The sequence below is a fragment of the Peromyscus californicus genome, unplaced genomic scaffold (genome assembly GCF_007827085.1).
Source record: "Peromyscus californicus insignis strain IS unplaced genomic scaffold, ASM782708v3 Scaffold_14__1_contigs__length_90479793_seg_2, whole genome shotgun sequence".
Taxonomy (NCBI): Eukaryota; Metazoa; Chordata; class Mammalia; order Rodentia; family Cricetidae; genus Peromyscus; species Peromyscus californicus.
Genome location: NW_026294436.1, coordinates 18,848,004 through 18,859,845, shown reverse-complemented (window position 1 = coordinate 18,859,845; position 11,842 = coordinate 18,848,004). Strand labels below are relative to the sequence as shown.

General features: G+C 45.5%; 1 protein-coding gene across 1 annotated transcript in view; it reads right to left on the bottom strand.

Moving 5' to 3' along the window:
• Positions 1 to 371: 371 nt before the first annotated feature.
• The window catches only part of Lemd1 (LEM domain containing 1), a 33,751-nt gene continuing 22,280 nt past the window's right edge, over positions 372 to 11,842 (bottom strand). The window contains exons 5-6 of the mRNA XM_052736895.1: positions 2,029 to 2,102; positions 372 to 830 (exon numbers count right to left, since the gene is read on the bottom strand). Coding sequence (XP_052592855.1) covers positions 596 to 830; positions 2,029 to 2,102 — 309 coding nt within the window. The 3' untranslated portion in view covers positions 372 to 595. The remainder of the gene's footprint in view (positions 831 to 2,028; positions 2,103 to 11,842) is intronic.

The window sequence follows — 11,842 nt, the reverse complement described above, 5'->3', positions numbered from 1 at the left end:
ACATCTTCCCAGGAAAAGTCACAGAGTACCAACAGAAATTGGAAAATTCATCCTCTTCCCCAAAGGATGAAAACCAGAGATAAAGTCAGGTGCTGTCATGGAGCAAGAACCTGTCTGAGTCTGAGGGACTGCAGTCGAGGAGGGGCAGACTTGTGCCTCAAGGCCACTGTCATGACCATGCCAAACTGGAAATGTCACCACTGACTGGAGAGTTGGACACATTTTATTGAGAATATAATTTTCTCTTTGTTTCTATGTTCTGTACTAGCAAGTGATCTGATACAAGAATGTGAAGCCTCTTTGTTTGGGGAAAACGGGGGGGGGGGGGGGTTTGCAGGGAGGAAACAGGGTAAGGAGAGAGGAAGGGAGGGAGGCCCAGGCACTTTACAGAAGAGCTCTCTGCTCTGATGTGTTAGCACATTTAATGATGGCTTACTTGACTTACAGACCATCATGCACACAGCCCTTGCTCCTCCACCTAGCTGAACCCAGATGTGGCCTGGAGAGCCAGTACAGGGCAGGGAGCACACGGGGCAGAGGGCTGGGGGGCTGCCTGGCTGTAGCCATGGCCCTTCTGCTTTGCCCCGAAAGGGTTTTAACGCAAGAGTGGCTTCTTTTCCACGGTTATATAGACGAACAACACAATGATGAATATGCCAAGGATGGCCAGCTTCAAGCTCCATGGGATGCTGTCCCCAGGGTTCCGGCACGGGATGCTGTTCCCAGGGTTCCGGCACGGGAACCTGGTCCCTGGGCTCTGGTTCCCTTGGCAGGAGTCCTCTTTGGTAAAGCACCCATGCTGGATCCTCGGAATTAGTCTTGCAGCACACCTGTGGAAACATTTCAGAGGCTCCTAGGATTGTAATCAGCTGCTTCTTGATCGTCTTTTAGGGTAAATAAATGTGTGCAACCCGGTGGCCCATGGGAACAGCCCTCGACCCACGGAAAACCTGTGCTAATGTCCGCATCTGTCAACCCATGTCACCCCAGAGGAGGGCTCTCAGTGCATTTCCTTCCACTTTCATTGGCCTTTGAACTACTCCGTGCTGGCAAAGTCTGTCTCCAGGAACTTAGCGACTCCGAATCCCCCATTGGGAAGCTGTACACATGACAGGGAGTCATAACAGGCCCTGACCTCCTCTCTGCACAGACTCAGCACCACCTCCCAGGGTGCACATGGAAGTGCTTTTCAATCTTCCTTAAACTCGACATTTAAAGCAGCGAGAGGGTTTAGCACTAAGTACCTGCTGGACCACCTGTGTGACCTTTGACCTTACGTTCCGGCTACTCTAGTCCTACAAGACCAGCTAATGTTTTCTCAGGAGTTAGAGAACGTCAGCCAGGGAAGGCAGAAAGGTCAGAAGTCAAAAGTCATCCTTTGCTAAAGAGCAAATTCAAAGCAGTCTGTGATAATATGACCATGTCTTAAACACCCCCTAGCCCCCCATAAAATAGTTATGGAATTTTGTAGTACATTAGGGGAGTTGTGTGGTTGAGTCATTGGTTAGTATTTGGAGATTGAACCCAGGGCTTCATGCTCTCCCACTGAACCACACCTAAGACCCCACTTCTGAGTAATAAACTCACCTGTGGTCTAACTTTTATCACAGCCATGGCCCTTTTAAAATATGAGCTCTTATCCAGTTTCCAAAACACAACCAGCAACAAATCTCTCCAGATGAGCACAAATGAGGCCTTGGGTTCTGGTCTGGGTTCCTTGAGACTTTTGACATCCCATCAACACCCTTCCCCTTCCAACACCTGTTTTCTTATCTCCAAATACAAATGATGATGAGATAATAGACTTTGGCTTTGAAATTATGCAGTCTCAAGTCTGTCTTCTCTCTCGGAAGGTTCTCTTCAAGTTCAAACCCTTCACAGACCTCTGAATAATGAATCCCACCCTCCAGTGATATCTAGGTCTTTTTATGCTACCAAAGGTTTTACCTGAGGTTGGGAGTGCAGTTCAGGGTAGAGCTCTTGGCTAGCATGCCCAAGACCCTAGGACACAGGAATATCAGGCTTTACCTGACTCCCTTGGTGGGTTTCTGGCTCAGGTAGATGTCTAAGGTCCCTCTTTTACTAGGAGAAGCCTCGGGTTTCTGTTATAAAAAGAAAATGCCAACAACAATTTATTTGCAATGTCTTATAACTTGGTTTTTGTTCTGAAAAAAAAAATCAACCTGAAAACTGATCCAAGTTTGAGGCACACCGGGTAGTTTAATACTTGAGTTTGTCTTTCCTCAGTGGTCAGCAAAAGCACCCAGTGCCACGAAGTGATATTTTACTCCAGTGACTGGCAGGGGGTCAACAGACACCTGGATGGCTGGGGTCACGTGGTGAAAACAGCGTTCTGTTACTAAGCATGAACTCCGTTTTGTCTTTTTTTTTTAACTAATTTTTTACTTGGAAATTGTTTTCTCTTTCTTTCTTCCACTTAAAAAATAAACGTGTCATTGCCATGTAAATAATAGTTGTTGAAATAAATGTTGTCTGTGAACAAGTACTAGAAAACGTAGGAAATGAACCATTTCTCTTTATGAGAACATAACTTGGAACAACTGTTTTCTTTTTTCAAAGACTTATTTTATTTTTATTTGTGTGTGTGTGTCTGTCTATCTGTATGTCTGTCTGTCTTGTTTGTACAGGTGCCCAGGGAGGCTTGAAGAGGGTGACAGATGCCCTGGAGCTGGAGTTACAGGTGGTTGTAAGCTGCCAGACATAGGGCTCTGGGTATTGAACTCAGGTTCTCTGTAAGATCAAGATGCACTCTTAAATGCTGAGCCATCTTTCCAGCCCCTGTCTTTTCTTTTAATAAAATAATAATAATAATAATAAAACAAAACTTTGGGGACTGGAGAGCTAGCTCAGCAGTTAGGAGCAGTTACTGCTCTTGCAGAGGACCTGAGTTAGGTTCCTAGCACTCACATGAGGTGCCCATAAACTTACATAGGCACACACACATACATGTAAATAAAAATAAGCAAAAAGTAAATCGTTTTCAAAATTAAAAATACATCTTTTATGGTATTGTACTTTTGGGTGTCTGTCTGTGTGGTGTAAATTCCTGTATTTGCATATTTGGATGCCTGTGTGGAGATGCACATGCAAACGCGTGTTAGAGGTTGATGCTGCCTGGAGCTGACATCAGCTGCCTTCCTCAACTGCTCTCTACCTTGTGTATTGAGGTCTGGTCTCTCACTTGAAGCCACAGCTCACTGATTCAGCTGTCTGGCCAGCCAGTTTACTCCAGGGATCACGGTCTCTCCTTCCTAGGAGCTGAGGTTTCAGGTATATGCCAGCACACCCTCCCAGTGTTCACTATTTATGTGGGTGCTGGAGATCCGACCTCTGCTCCTCACACTTTTATTGCAAATGCATTACCCACTAAGCCATCTTTTCAGCCCATATTGTTCAATAAAATGAAAAGCCGTAGCCTTTGGTTTCTTGTCTGTGAGACAGAGTTGTCAAGATGAAGGAGGTGTTAGCATACACAGATGACTAAAACCCCTCCGGGCATGGAGAAAACATTCAGTAAGTATTAATAGTAACGATTGTGCTAGTTATTATTAATTCTGAAACAGAAATACACAGAGGTCCTTGAGAGCAACAGAGATGGTCTCATCTTAGGTGTGCATAACTCAGGGACTGAAGTTTCTGGATGTTCACTAAAGCCTCCACTGAGGCAGGTTCCAGGTCCTTGTTGAGAAAATTCGAAGAGTGAAATACAGTACAACAAAGGGTGAATTTCTAAAATCTTTGATTATAGAGAGAGCTTAAAGACCAGCATCATTCCTTACTACATCCTAAATCGTATCCTTATACCCACAGGTAAGTGTCGCTACCTCCCTCATCAAAAGTTCTCTTACGGCAAATGGAGACATCACAGAAAACCTAGCCGGCCGCGACGCAGAGATCAACAGGCTGTGGGGAGCCCAACCTCATCAGATACACCTGTACCACAGTTGCTGCATCGATGGCCGAAGGAACATCTCAGAAGAGATGGGTGGAAAGCTGGTAAGGGCCAGAATACCAGGAAGTCTGCCGTGAAACAGTCTCTCATAGAAATGGCCACAAAAACAAGACCGGAACATAGGGACATTAACAGGGCACACTAGCACGAGGAGGAGGAAAAATCCTACGGGTCCCACCCCTGGACGAGGAGCTACAGACAATGGCTGGGGCCTGAGGAAGGAAGACTTAGCCTAGCTCATGGTGAGCACCCCAACTGGTTATCCAATCAAAGTAAGCCCCAAAACCATGTACACACAAACAACAAAAATGGACTTAGCAGGTTGTATTTATATATATTTTCCCACACATATACATATAGGTATATTTGTAACAGTAATAATTAGGGAAGAAGAGGCTATCGATTTGAAAGTGGTGGGGAGACACGGAAGGGTTGGAGAGAAAGGACGTGGGAGGGACCGGAGGAAGGAAAGGGAAGGAGAAAAGAACCGTCATTATATTTTAATTTAAAAAGTCAAATTTTAAGGGAAGAGTTTGCTGCAGAAAGAGGAACTCAAGAAAGGAAGCCAGCAAAGTCAGATGAGCCCCCTACGGGAGGGGCCCTGAACGGAGCTGTCACTGAGCTGTGCAGGGGCTTTCCCTCGGTGCGCAGCTCCCTCACCCAATCGGCAAGGTGATCACAAGTGACTCACACACTGCTCACCACAGGAGAGTGGTCACACTTTGAGGTCCCTGCTCAGTCGGCATTGACCTTGGCTGGCCTGCTAGCCGCTAGCCTTGGCCAGCATTGCCGGTCCCTGCCCTTGCCAGGGTCTGCCAGCCATCAGCTCACTGAGATGTAGCTGCGGCTCTTCTTGGTGAGCTCATATTTGGCTCCTTTTCTAGGGGTCTGGGGCAGCCTCCTTCCTGCAATAATAGTTGGAGACTTTCTCCAAGCCGTTTCACCTACAGTTAAGAATACGTGAAAAGGCAGCAGACTCCTCCACCTGTTCCTTGTGGGACATCGTGAGGGCTGGTGGCCTGCAGACACTGGCTTTGTTTGGTCTGAGTTCTGGCTTCCTCCTACTTGTCATCTAAGTTACCTCCCACTCAGCTGCAAACCCTTTTATTTGTTATCCTTACTGTTTTCTTTCTTTCTTTCTTTCTTTCTTTCTTTCTTTCTTTCTTTCTTTCTTTCTTTCTTTCTTTCTTTCTTCTTTCTTTCTTTCTTTCTTTCTTTCTTTCTTTCTCTCTCTCTCTCTCTCTCTCTCTCTCTCTCTCTCTCTCTCTCTCTCTCTCTTTCTTTCTTTTTGTTTGTTTTTCGAGACAGGGTTTCTCTGTGTAGTTTTGGTGCCTGTCCTGGATCTCGCTCTGTAGACCAGGCTGGCCTCGAACTCACAGAGATCCGCCTGGCTCTACCTCCCGAGTGCTGAGATTAAAGGTGTGCGCCACCACTACCTGGCCCTTACTGTTTTCAAACTGATTTTTTAAACCTTAACATCCGTTTTCACTGTAATAATTTCATGTTACTGGTTTTTTTTTTTTTTCTTTTTCTTTTCCCTCCCCATGTGGTGCTGGGGATCAAACTCTAGTTTTTCCTCAGTTGTCCATTCATACTTATTATCCAACCCTCAGAGGATGTCCAGGTCTCTCGTTAACTACCATTCGCCAAGCTCTAGGCCCCAGACACCACTGACTCACAGAGGTCTAGTAGAAGGACCACGTCCACTTTTCCTGGTAAGGCTGTTGGTCCATTTTGGAGATTGAGACACAGAAAGGTTAAGAACCTTGACTGGAGCCACACAGTCTCATCAACGGAGAATCCTGTGTTCAAACCCTGCAGCAGCCTCCTCTGTACCTCTCGCTTTCTAAAACGAATTTCTGTAGGAATCTTAATCACTCTCACGCATGCACAACCCTCCTTGACTCTGTGTTTTGTGGCCCTAACCTATATACATTATAGTGTACTTAACTGGACATTTTATTTATCTACTCAGAAAACATTTGCTGTGTTTTTAAGAAGATTTATTTCTTTATCTTCCCATTCATTTAATGTGTATATATACATTCCTGAGTGTGTGAATACACACCATGTTTGTGCCTTGCCCAAGGAGGCCAGAAGAAGGTGTTGGATCCTCTGGAACTAGAGACGGTTGTCAGCCACCATGTGGGTGCTTGGAACTGAACCCAGGTCTCCCGGAAGAGAAGCAAGTGCTCTTCACCACCTATCTGTTCTGTTTTGCTGACATGTCAGGAGGTCTGTGGATACTGAGACCACACACTCGCCAAGCCACAGACAGCTAAGCATGGAAAGTCACTCTGTAAGCACTCCCATTAATTGGATCTTGGTCAATTGGCTCTCACAGCATTATGTCCTGTTTCTCTTGTCCTCCTGGAATCCTGGGACTTGACAAGAAAACAGGGCAACCAGCCAATCACTGCAGAGAGGACTGGCTGCCTCAGTAAAACAATAGCCAAGGCTGACCCAGGGGACATCTGACCATAACACCAGAGAGGCTGGACCTGGGCATGTGGGGCACGTGGGACGACACAGACGACAGTGGCATCTTGAGGTTTCCAGAGCAAAACTCCGGTCTCTGAATGCTCTCCTGATGCTCACTGGAACACCAAACCTGGTGACTGGACTGTCACGGACCCATCGGCAGATCCAAGGGATTTGGCCTGGAAGAGCAAACAGGTATGACCACCTACCTATTTCTGACCAGAGCCATGGGAAGGCTGCGGTCTGTCTGTCCCTGCCTTCTCTGTCCTTCCTAGAGAGGATCTCTCACCAGGGGCCCAGGGGCCCAGGGGCCCAAACAGGGCCTGCAACTGTGCCCCTCTCTGCTCACGGGCCTGCTGGTCCCAGCCAGCTCCTAAACATAGGTTCTCAGGCACAGTCCTCCTCCAAGGTCCCCACAGCCACGTCTGCTCAGCAAGAGCATTTTGTGCTGTTCTCAAGGGTGCTGGAAGATCTTTTTGTTGAGCGAATTCCATTTTTAAAAGCCTTTGACTTAGAGAAAAATTTAAACATACACAAAAGTAGACAATAGCGTAGCGAGCCGCCGCACGTCTGCCGCACACCGCTTTTTTTCTTGAAGATAGAAATAGGAATGTTAAATAAAGCACTTAAGATAGAAGTCTATTGCAAAATAAAATTACAGGATTTCACGGCTCTCGGGCAATCAAATACTCCCTCCTCTTTCTTCCTGTCCTAAGTAGTTTTAGCTGCTTTATTCCTTTTTTCCCCCCTTTTTGTTGAGACGACATCTTGCAATGTTGGCCAGGATGGCTGAATCCCTGGACTTGAGCCATTCTTGGGCCTTAATATCTGACAAGCTGGGCCACAGGTGTGGAACATGCACTTGTCTACCCTAGTTTTTGTTTGTTTTGAGACAGGGCCCCTTTATGTAGCCCTGGCTATCCTGAAACTCACCATGTCCTTGAATTCACAGAGATCCTCCTGCCTCTGCCTCCTGAGTACTGGTCTACCCTATTTTTAAATAAATTGTTTATACAGATACATGTGTGTATATATATGTACCTCATTCACATGTAGAGTTCTTGTGTAATATGTAAAGGGTACACTTTTTTTCCAATATAGAGTAATTATGGCCTGTCCACTTGAATGTGTATCATCAGAACTACTAAAATACCAATAATGTTATAAAGACTGTATCTCAGGAAAAGGGTTACCAATATGTCAACTGGCAAACAGTAGAAAATCTTATACACACAGCAACATCAGCTGTCCATACAATGGATCTGCACACAAATAAATCTAGAAGGAACAACAAAAACAAAGCCAAACCAGGTTTTGCAACAAATGGTATCTGTGGATGATTTATATCTTTTCTTTTCTCCCTGAGACAAGGTTTCTTTGTATAACTCTGGCTGTTCTGGAACTTACTCTGTTGACCAGACTGTCCTGGAACTCAGAGATCCACCTGCCTCTGCCTCCTGAGTGCTGGGATTAAAGACATGCACCACCACCACCCAGCTTTATATTTCATCTTTTTAAAAATTCCTTTAATGTTATAATTTGATCTCCTCTATAAACACCATTTACAATGGAACAAAAACATACTGGAGTTCATTATAATAATGACTGAGCCAGGATAGACACCCTGGCAAGATGGAATGTCCTTGCTTCCTTTGCAATTTTTATTTTTGTTTGAGACAAGGTCCCATATGTCTCTGCTTCCATTTCCACATGTGTGGACGAGCTTAATAGAAGCCCCTTCCTCATAAGCTAGCTTTGAGATTGAGCTTATTTCTATAGCTAGTATTACAAAGAGAATGCATGGCTTATTGTATCAGCACATCTCTGACGTCTTGTATTTATCACGACAGCCATGGCCAGCACTGGGCTCCTGATAAGCAGGATCCTGATAAGCAGAGATGTGGTCCCATATTTGAGACATATCCTTGGTTGGTCTGGAACACACTATGCTGTCTTCAAACTCAGAGAGTGCTGCAGTTAAAGGCATGCACCACCCTGCCCAGCATATCTATGCTTCTTTTTCCCCATGTGCTGTGGGATGTCCTGTATGTTGTGAATATATGTTGCTATGATAGATTGATAAATAAAACACTGATTGGCCAGTAGCCAGGCAGGAAGTGTAGGATAGGCGGGACAAACAGAGAAGAGAGGCTGGGAGGTGGAAGTCTAGGGGAGACGCCAGCCTGCCGCCCAGGGAACAACATGTAAAGGCAACAGGTAAAGCCACGGAACACATGGCGACATATAGATGAACAGAAATGGGCTGAGTTAAGTGTAAGAGCTAGTCAGTGGTAGGCCTGAGCTAATGGCCCAGCAGTTTAATTAATCTAAGTTTCTGAGTGAATATTTTGTAAGTGATTGTGGGGTCCGTGGTGCTGGGCAGGACTGGAGAAAACTCCAGCTACACCCGGGTCCAGAGCTGGAATCTATAAAACATTCAGAGCCCAGTGCTGGCCTGGGCATGGTGGTACATGCCTGGAATGGTAGTATACGGGAGGCTGAGGCAGGAGGATCCCTTCAAGTGTAAGACCATACTGGACTACAGACAGAGAACTTTTTTTTTTTTTTGGTCTCTTTTTATAGCCCTGGCTGTCCTGGGACTTGCTCTATGAATTCCAGGCTGGCCTAGAACTCACAGATATCCACCTGCCTCTGTCTCTGAAGTGCTGTGATTAAAGGTGTGATTGTGATCATCTATCTTGCTGGAGATTGAGTGAAGCAAGCATAAAAGAATTGTAGAGCAGGGGGAAGGTGTGTTCTCCTTTGCTCCTTGACTCTCTTCACTACACCCCTGAAAGCAAGTCAGAGAATCTTGCTTATCAGAAGCCCAGTGCTGGCCATGGCCGTCATGAAAAACACAAGACATCAGAGATTTGCCAATGCAATGAGCTGTACATTCTTTCTATAATACTAGCTACTACGGAAATGAGCTCAATTTCAAAGCTAGCCTGTGAGGAAGGGGCTTCTGTGAAGCTCGTCCACAGATGAGGAGACAAAGGGAAGAAGGGAGCATGTCAGCAGCTCGCTCTGGCTCCGGGGCTGGTGAGGGGCTGGTGCCAGGAGGCCGCCCCAGCTGCACAGCTGAGTCCTCACTCAGCGTCACCGGACCAGACAGTGTGACAGTGCGGCTCCATTAGGCAGTTGGAAACAGTATGTTCTGAACATCTATTATCTTCGGGATTCGGTGTACCTTGGAGTCCCTTACTCCCTCTAAGATCCCAGGAAGTAATTATGGGCACTATTTTGTAGATGAAGAAATAGAAACTCAAGACGTTCAATGATTTGCCCGAACTCAATCAATAAAAGAATAGGTAGATTTTAAAGCTTGGTTTTGTTCTTTCTTTTTTTTTGTTTTTGCCTTCTGCAGCACTAAGGCTAGAAGCCATAGCCTCAAGCATGCTGGGAAAAACTGACTGAACTCAGCAGCTGCTCTGATACTCACATCTTAAACTCAGATATTATGCCTTCAAACCTTTGAAGATTTTTTTCCCCTATTAGAAAATTTGTCATTGAAAACACACCAAAACATCTCTTTAAACTTTCCATTAATTAATAAATTATCAAATCATTATTTCCCAGTGGAAGCAATGTTGGCAGCCATTCGTTCTGTTCCTGAGCATTTCTGGAATTTCTGAGAAACAGCCTTTTTCTGAAGACTTTTCGGGTGGACTATCTCACACTAATTCTGGCCTACTTAAGCACATCATTTTGACTCTGAAAGTGGATTGTATATGAGATACTGAATCACCCTGTGGTATATTCTAATTAACTACAAAACACTGGCTTACAGTCTAGGGCCAGCGTGAACAATAATCAGCCTGTATTCCCATTAAGGCCTTCTGCCCTGACTCATGTTTGGGGCTGAGAGATGGCTTAGTGATTATGAGTAGGAACTGCTCTCCCAGAGGGCCGGAGTTTGGCTTCCAGCACCCATGTCCCAGCTATCAGTAACTCCAGAGCCAAAGTCTCTGGCCTCCATGGGCTCCACACACACAATCCCCTCACCCCCGAGCACATAATTAAAATAAAGTAACTCTTAAGAAGTACACTTGCTTTGTTTTGTTTTGTTGAGACAGGGTTTCTCTGTGTAGCCCTGGCTGTCCTGAAACTCGCTCTGTAGACCAGGCTGGCCTCGAACTCACAGAGATCTGCCTGAAAATGGCCTAACTTGACAAAAGCCACCACTAATTGTCCACAGGGAAGCACAAGGTTGCATTTTGAAATGCTTTTTATACCTTGGATGTAAAGCTAGTCAAAATTTCGTGGACCGACACCTCCAGTTACAGAAGTGAAGAAAGGGGCTGGACAAATTTCTGCTCTTCCTTGTTCCTGTTCTTCTAGGGACGTCTTGCCCTTGCACTTGGTAGAGTCAGGATGCTCTAGAGCTTGGACACGGCAGTCTCTCCAACATGACAGAGTCCCTAGCCACCCTAGTTTGTTAATGCTATGTCTGTACATGGTTTATATGTAGAACTGGACATTTACATAGATGATGTAGCAAATCTGAAGTTATGACCAGCTCTCAGGAAGTACAACAACAACAAAAAATTCATCTGACTTAGAGCACCCTAAAGTTGGGTTAATCCCAAACCAGGCGCTGGTGGCCCACACCTTTAATCCTAGCACCCAGGAGCAGAGGCAGGAGGATCTTTGTGAGTCTGAGGCCAGCCTGGCCCACAGAGAGTTGCGGCACAGCGAGAACTACGTCATGAGACTCTGTCTCAAAAAACAAAAAAAAAAAAAACAAAAAACAAAAAACAGATTTGGATTAATCCCAAATCCCTTATTCACTAAAATGATTATAGCCAAAGTTCTCATAATAACATTCCACTTTTACTTTACTGGTTTTACCTGAATCTTTTTAAAATCAAGTTTCATTTAGAAGATAAAGCTACGCTTGTACTGGCAGCATTTGGGAGGTAGAGGCAAGAGGATCAGGAGTTCAAAGCCAAGGTGGGCTGCACAGCAAGGATGACATCACTCAGGGCCACATGAGACTCTTCTATCAAAAAACCAAGACAGGGGCTGGAGAAAGGCTCAGTGGTTAAGAGCACCCAGTTTGATTCCAGCACCCACATCAGCAACCACGTAGATGCTCACAACCATCTACAGTCGTGAAACTCCAGTTTCAGGAGATCTGATACCTTTTTCTGGCCTCTGCAGGCACCAGGTATATGCACATGGTACACAGACATACATGCAGACAAAACATCCATACACATAATAAAAACAAAAGCAGAACGTGGCTGGAGAGATGACTTAGCAGTTAAGAGCACGTAGTGCTCTTTCACAGGACACAAGCTCAGGTCTCAGCACCCATGCTGGGCAGCTCACAACCACCCGCAATTCCAGCTCCAGGGGATTTCTCCTCTGGCCTCCATGAGCATC